This window comes from Epithele typhae (genome assembly GCF_022376455.1).
Source record: "Epithele typhae strain CBS 203.58 chromosome Unknown BXZ73scaffold_419, whole genome shotgun sequence".
Taxonomy (NCBI): Eukaryota; Fungi; Basidiomycota; class Agaricomycetes; order Polyporales; family Epitheliaceae; genus Epithele; species Epithele typhae.
In genome coordinates this window covers 1-7,644 of record NW_025954610.1, presented here as the reverse complement: position 1 = coordinate 7,644, position 7,644 = coordinate 1, and the positions used below count along the sequence as shown (strand labels likewise).

Sequence of the window (7,644 nt, the reverse complement as noted above, 5' to 3'; positions counted from 1 at the left end):
GTATGTTGTTGTTGTTGTATTCCCGTTTAACGCCCTTCAGGGCCGAGCCCTATGGTAATTCGGTATGTTGTTATCCTACCTGAGCGCTTTTGGGAACGAATCGCTGACTCGAGTTGTAGTGATATCTGCCTGAGGGGCCATATCAGCAAGTAAAAAAGCCTATCCTTCCACCGTAATCGACTGCAGTTGAGGGATGACTCTGTGCTTTATTATGTGCTGGATATCCCAAGTCTAGATCTCGGAAGGTTGCTACCTGTTGACCAATGCACGAAAGGCTATCAGGAGTTCCATACAGCGACTGCACGTGGTCCCCCAGAGGTGCGTTGAGCCTTCGTCTCTGCTCTATATATACCTAAACTCGCAAGGCAAGTTACACGTGTTGACTGAACACATGAACTAATTGTACCTAAGTCGCTGTCTTTCACAGTTCGATATATGTATGCTCACGGTGAGCATTGAAACTGCACACAGCATTTCAGCAAGCATATCTTAAAAGCCTGCGTCCTTCGTGAGCTAAGGTTCTACTGCAACAGTTTACAAGCTCCAGTAAGTTTCAAGTGGGAGGTCTGCCTACCAGCAAGTGCTTGCAACCCATCAGCGATAGATGGCAACCCCTGTTGATCGTCACATATCCGAATCTGAGAAACCGACCTGTATGTCATCTCGTGTTACTCCATCTGGCACAAGAGGCGCGGTTCTTCTGGAGTGAGCTGCGATGGCGTCTACGTACAGTGCCACTATTCGAACACCTGCCATACAAGACTTTCAAGGCCTCCGTGAGTACTCTCTAATGTCTCAGGTTGTTCGTCTCGTAACGAGTGTATCGCAATAGGCTCCTGTCAAGTTTTGTGGCTGAGGTTTCATATGTCAGACACACTCCTCCGCAACCGGGGATCTTCAAGTATTCACGGCGGCCTTCACCGACGTTTCCAGGCAGTTCTCTGATGATCAGTGCCTCTACGGGCCTGCCGCGCGCACCACCACGGTCTCAAGATCTCGAGACTCGTGCACATCGATGCCACAATTCGGATCATTTCATGGTGCGCCGCCTCCGCGTGGATGGAAGGAGATGGGGGAGGTGGTGCGCGCGGCAGTCGTCGGGGGCACCGCACGCTCTCAGCGCTCGGAAAGCTCGGACACTGGATTGGACCGCACAGTCCGCGCCGAAAGATGCGCCGCGCAGGGTGCGTTGGGCGAGCGCATCTTGCTGCGAATTGCCAAGGAAATCCTGCGGCCTGCGTGTATAGCGGATACACAGGTTCAACGGCGACCGTGTCCAGGAGACCCATCGGCTTCTGCCTGTTCGGACACTCAGCTCGAATCCCCTTGAATCTAATCCGTGATCATAGTGCCAAGCCTCCCCTTGGGTCTGTCACGAGGCACCCCTTGGATAGATGATGTATCTTCGAGGCGCGGGTGTCGTTTTCACGACAAAACAATGCAGCGCCAAACATATCTGCCATTTAGCAGTGGTCAAGTCGTGGCCGATCGTGAAGCGAAACCCTCCTTTGTCGCTGTCGCACCGGCGGCCTTGCATGTTCTCGGACAGCGCGAAGGCGCTCCCGCATGTGGGCGTCGCCGGAAGTAGTGATGTGGCCGTCAGTCATCATGATCCAAAAACATGGTAGAGCTTTTTGCAGGCGTTGCACGGTGATACAAGACGGGCTTTAGCGTTGATTATTTGCTCTGGGGCAGCGCCAACACGCGCCAACTATGCAGCGGATCGCCACAAGGCTGGGACGTCGGGCAGACTCCCCGCCTTGGGACTGCTTCACCTGCTCGGCATCATCGACATCTTCCGTCGGAGCCCAGTCGGACCCGGTCCGAGAGCCCATCGCAAATGATGATAGCGCTAGCCGCAAGTGGGTGCAACCGTATCTCGCTTCCCTGAGCTTATTTTTTCCCCTTGTTGTTCGGAGGCGGGTTGTTCTCAAGCAGGCGATGTTGCTTTGAGGCCAGCTCGACGGGCACCGGACTTTGTTCTCAGGTGCATGCGGACAGCTCCCCAGAGTTGGAGATCACATCGTGAGCCTAAACAGGCCGAAACCCTTCTCTCTCGCCCTCGTTACTGATCGCATCGCCCCGAGTCAAGCGCGGAGGAGGCCTTGCCGAGCGCGTCATGTCCGCTGGCGGATCATGTGGAACCGTGCCGCCCGGCGTGGTCCCTTGTGGTCCATGTGCGCCCGCGCTGTATAAAAGGCCGCAATCCCTCCGCCAGAAGTCCTCATTCACCTTCTCCCCAACCTTCTCTTGTTCTAACAGGCTGTGCCTGGTCTCCTGCTTGCCACTCCATTTCCTTTTGACGAGTTCTTACACGACATCTCTCCCTAACGTGAGCCTTTTCTGTGCTCCCTGGTTTCGACCGTATGCTAATGATGTTCCCTCCACGCAGAACCCCACACTCCCTCAATCATGAAGTTCTCCGTCATCATCGCTCTTGCTCTCGTTAACAGTGAGTTCTTTATTTCGTCAAATTGGTGCTTTGCCTAACATCTCTTCCAGTCGCCGCGGCATCCTTCATCCCCCGCGTTCCGGCTGGCACCCAGTTCATCACTGGCCCTTGCTCTTCCGACGCCGACTGCGCCTCCTCGTGCTGCGGCTTCAAGTCCGGCAAGTGCGCTGGCCCCGTCATCGCCCAGGAGCGTGACGGTGGTTGCGGGTTCGGTGACGCCCAGCCCAACGACATCGCCGCCCAGGCATTCCGCAACGGCCAATCCGCTGCCGCCGCTCCTGCCGCCCCCGCTGCCCCCGCCGCTCCTGCCACTGGCACCGGCAGTGGCAAGCCCCCCGGCACCCAGTTCATCACTGGCGCGTGCGGGTCCGACGCCGACTGCGCCTCCTCGTGCTGTGGCTTCAAGTCCGGCAAGTGCGCGGGCCCCGTCATCGCCCAGACGCGCGACGGCGGCTGCGGGTTCGGCGACGCCCAGCCCAACGACCGTGCCGCCCAGGCGTTCCGCAACGGCCAGGCCAAGCGTGGGCTCCCCACCTACTAGGGTGTTGAGAACTTTATGATAGTTACGGTTGTACAGCTTGACGCTGACGTTGTCGAGATAGTGGAGTAATTTATTGCAAGCAGTGTAGATAGGAATACAAGAAGGTCCTTTTATGTCTGACATTCTGTGTGCGCGTGCTCGACTCTTGATGCGGAACTGGATGACGGTCCGTAAGCTAGACTGCTCTTACTAGACCCGTAAATGCAATTCCTGGGCTTTAAGCGAGGCTAAGCGACGAGAGACATCTCTGGCGTCAAGACGGCGTCAACGGAGTGCCTCCACCGCGCGGAGACCTTAGCCAGACCTCATGGAGGTCCGTTGAGGTCCAGTCGTCGATTTGTCAGCGCCAATAATGGTCCACATCACTACCTCCCGTCCGAAATAGGCCTTAAGGAGGCCTCTACAGCTTTTCGGGAGGCTTGTTTGCTCTGCGAGGGGGGTGCCGACCCCTCCAAAGAGTTTAGGGCGCTTGTTATTCCAGCAGCCACAGTGAGATCCTCGGGTATCACTTTCTCGTCGGCATCTCGGCGGAACTGCCCTTTCGAGCGGTCTAGAGGACTACGGAGCGTCCGTAGTTCCGTAGTTCCTGACAGAACGTCATCCACTCATGAGCAGAACAGAGTATATTGTTTGTTGATCTTCATGGGTTGTAAGTGTAGGCTTCAGCGGAAGCAATTTAAAGGACTGGACTTGAGCGTTTAACCACGAGAACAGCAGAGCTTTGACTACTTCAAGGGGTCCTAACTGGCGAGTTGTCAGAGACGGACTTTGAGAGGGAGAGGGAGAGGAGAGCCAGGGATCCATGATACATATAAACCGTCTACACTTTAACTTCGGCCAGAGGCGATGTTACTGCCAGCCGGTAGATTTAGAGACCGGTCCGATCACGTGGAAGTAAATCTGTGACGGTGACAAAGTAACAAGTAACATCGCCGGAGCGGCGATCGCGCTGCCCTCACATCAGCAAAGTGGGCGCGGAAACGGTAGCGTCTGATAGTGCACGGGGGCATTCGTAGCGTACGATAGTTAGTGATAGCGAAGACAATAGACAGTAGCTGAGCATCCAAGTAATGCAGTAACTCGTAGTGTACTATCGTCTGCTTCTTCCACTATCAAATGATGATCGTATCTCGCGGACAGTGCTATCAGTTCTGGGTGCGCGCGCGACCATATACCGGTCATCTGCGGCGCATCAGATAATAGCGGTACACGATAAGAGGTCAGAGTTGGCGGAGGAGATGACAGATAACTGCGGAACACTATCGCCTTCCGTCGCACACTGGGGCGCACCCATAATTCCAATCGCACAATAATCCATTCGGGGTAAATACGAAACAGCCGGTATTCTACGCAACGGACACATGAGCGGAACAAAGAACTTACATGGTCGGCGATGTGGCTGAGCTTGAAGCCTCTCGACCAGCACGTCTCCCCGAATTGAGGGAGTGTTCCCTATCGTGAGTACTATCGGAGTGGTCAGTAATGTAGAAATTTCGTATCTGGGGTGGAGAGCGCGGAAAGCTCGGTTGAGCGCGGCAAGATAGACAGGTTGGGCATGGAGGGGCGCCATGGGCGCGAAAGGGTGAATTGGTTGGGCGTGGAGAGGTGGTCGCCTTGAGCGTGGATCGTCGGGTCGGGGAAGGGGGAGGGAGGCGGGAGAAGTCAGTGGGAGCGGCCACAGGGAACGCGGAGGAAGAGAGACGCACCCGGGAGAACTGGAATGCCCGGATCGTCCCCTCGACAGAGCGGCCCACGGGGAGGTCGTTGATCGTAATTTGCTTGTCCAGCTCCACCGAACGCACAATCAGCCGTGATTCCCAGACGTATGCTGCTCCACCAAGGACGTACCTGAGGGTACCCTATAGGGTCGATAATGAGGAGCCCACAGAGGGCGATCCCCTCGTCCTCGATGAGGACACAGTAGTGGTGGGAGACGGACATGTGGGCCGACTCGAGACCGCTGCTTGCGCGGGGCAATCGCCCAGGTGAAGTGCGAGTACTGTGACTCGTCGGTCGAGGCCGCTGTGAACTTGGCGGAATGAGCGGCTGCAGAATCGATCTCGGTATAGAAGGAAGAGGGACACAAACCAGTGAGCCGCTGCCTCTGCAGAACGGGCGGCTGCTCGGGGTGGACGCGTCGCGCGCGTTCAGCAACGCCTACCGGAAGCGGTCGCGCGCAGATCTAGCAGCAGGAGCTCAGGATGCGTGGGCTCGACCATGCGGTGCACCGTGATATCCTGCTCGCCTGCCGCGCTCGGACGTTCTGAAGACATACCTGTACACCGTGCTCCCACGGAGCCGGTGGCTGCCGCATCACCTCCACATCGCCTTGAATCCCCAATGGCAAGCGAATGGTCAGTGTTGGGTCGCTGGCTCGTGTGGGAGCGCGCGGCGCCGCGTCGAAACTGTCGGCGAGGCTAAGGAATCAGGCCTCACATGTGACTGACCCGTGGCCGTAAGCAACATGAGTACTCAAGCGTACCTTTGTACCCGCAGTCTTGAGGGCGCGGGTTTTCGCCGGTGTGAGTGCGGTGTCAAAAGCCATGTCGATGTCGATGTTGACAGAAGTGTGTACGTGAGTGAGATGCTGATGAATGAGGAAGAACTGACCGTGTCTTGATACATCGCGCGCGAGTGTGAGTGGCACATTGCGCTTGGGGGATGATGGTGGTCGCGGATAAAGCCCAGTAGGCGCGCAACCCAGCACACGCGCCCGTGTCTGGAAACAATAGAGAGGCCAAAGCGGGACGCCACTGCGGTGCTGCCGCATCGGGTCACAACAATTAGCAAAGAAATCACCGTAAGCAACTTTTAGACCTCAGAATGTCACTACTAACACGGACCTCTGTACGTCTCGGGCCCCAGCGATGTATATATCTTGACTTAACTCTCGATCCCTCGCCCAGTGCCCTGTGCGGGAGTTTGCCGCGCAGCTCGTGACAACGAGAGCATCGAACAGAGCGCTCCGCTGACTCTCGTAGCGGTGGTCCACGGAGTAGGCCTTGCTCCAGTTCACGAGCTCGCGCTCGCATGTAAGTGTCGTGCGGAAGGTCGAGGTCCTCCAGGGGAGTGTCCCAGTTTTTCTCCCGCACATATTGCGCCACCGTGAGGGTGAGGAATTCGTTCTCTGTGCGATGAACACTTGAGGCTGCCCGCCCCGCTGTTTGGGGACTGGGTCGCTTCAGCTTATGAAGTGCGCACCTAATGGAGAACAAGCCATAGAAGCACACCTTATGCACATTGGTAAACGGAAATGATCCCAGACGGAATGTGAAAGGCCGAGACAATGCTCAAGTGAGCAAGAACTTCACGGCGCCCGCCGCCGGCGACTCGATGTTCCGCGTTCGGATCGCGTATCCCAAAGAAGCAGACATTCTGATGAAGAAGAGCATTCGCGTATCAAAAAGAGGAGCCAGAGATCAACGAAAGGGAGGAAAGGCGTCAGGAAATATTGGGGGAGCAGAGGATGGGCTCGCCGTCGATGCTGGACAGAGGCCTCCGCGCGCGGCGCGTAAGAGGAACAGGCGCCCGCGCTGACGTCCGTCCGCATATCCTCGCGCGCATCGCGTTCTCCGCCGCGCGCAGTGTTCGCGTCCTTACGAGCCGACCGTATAGCTAATACAAACCTCTTGTGCACCTCGCGCGCCCCGTGATTCACCCTTGAAGGAGCGCATGATCGTCTACTATCATCGACTACAGCTTTCTGTTCAAGCTACTTGTGCCTGTAGTAGATCCATCATATCCTGTCTGCGGCCACAAGATTTGATCGAACCTCATAGTAAAGATGAATGAATATCAGCTGCTACCGTTCTGCTACCATCATTTGTCGCGCAGACAATAGACGACCTGTCCCGATATGGCAGTGTCGCGTGCTATCGGGCGCTACCGTTAAAAACACCTTTTGCTGATGCAGCCACCGCGACGTCTTCGCTCAACTACTCCCATCGTGTACCCATCTCCTCCCCACCCACCGGCTCCTTTGACTCGCGAGAGATTGGGGAATTCAACACAGGTATATTTAGTTGCCTTCCGTGCTCTCAATTGTCACCAAATAATCCGACCACAGAGTTCTCTCCCAACTCGCGTTCCGTCACTAGCGATGGAGAAGGACAACACCTTGCTGTCGGACGGCAGAGGCCACCGTGGCACCCCCCTGACGCGTAGTCGGCCGGCTACACCCCGCGTTCCGCTACCTCCCGTGTCGACCGACCTCGACCACGTACTGGACAACCCCCACGATCCTCATGGCAGCATGGACCCCGGGCCGCTGTCCGCAGGCTCTCCCGAGCAATCAGCAAGCTCCGACAGGCCACTAAACGTGAGCGACGCGCTCAGCTACCTCGACTCTGTCAAGGCGCAGTTCTCGGAGCAGCCGGAGGTCTACAACAAGTTCCTGGATATCATGAAGGATTTCAAGAGTCAATAGTGAGTCGTTCTTTACTGGTACATCGCATCCAAACGGTGGCAATCGAAGAGACGCTGCGTTGCACGGTACAGTCTCATTACTGGGCGCGGACTCGAGTCGCTACTTCATTGCTCTTCCTTGTGTCCCGTCTCGATGAACTTGGTCCTTACATCCTCGTTTCCGCAGCATCGACACGCCCGGGGTCATTGAACGCGTGTCAAACCTCTTTCACGGTCATCCTGCGCT

General features: G+C 56.5%; 1 protein-coding gene across 1 annotated transcript; it reads right to left on the bottom strand.

Annotated features, from left to right (window-relative positions):
- Positions 1-3,842: 3,842 nt before the first annotated feature.
- On the bottom strand, positions 3,843-4,934 carry BXZ73DRAFT_110788 (tryparedoxin peroxidase; the record flags this gene model as incomplete). Its single annotated transcript, XM_048017360.1, has 3 exons — positions 3,843-3,893; positions 4,700-4,780; positions 4,842-4,934. 3 exons carry the CDS (start codon positions 4,932-4,934, stop codon positions 3,843-3,845), a joined length of 225 nt encoding a protein of 74 aa, XP_047870597.1.
- Positions 4,935-7,644: the final 2,710 nt, after the last annotated feature.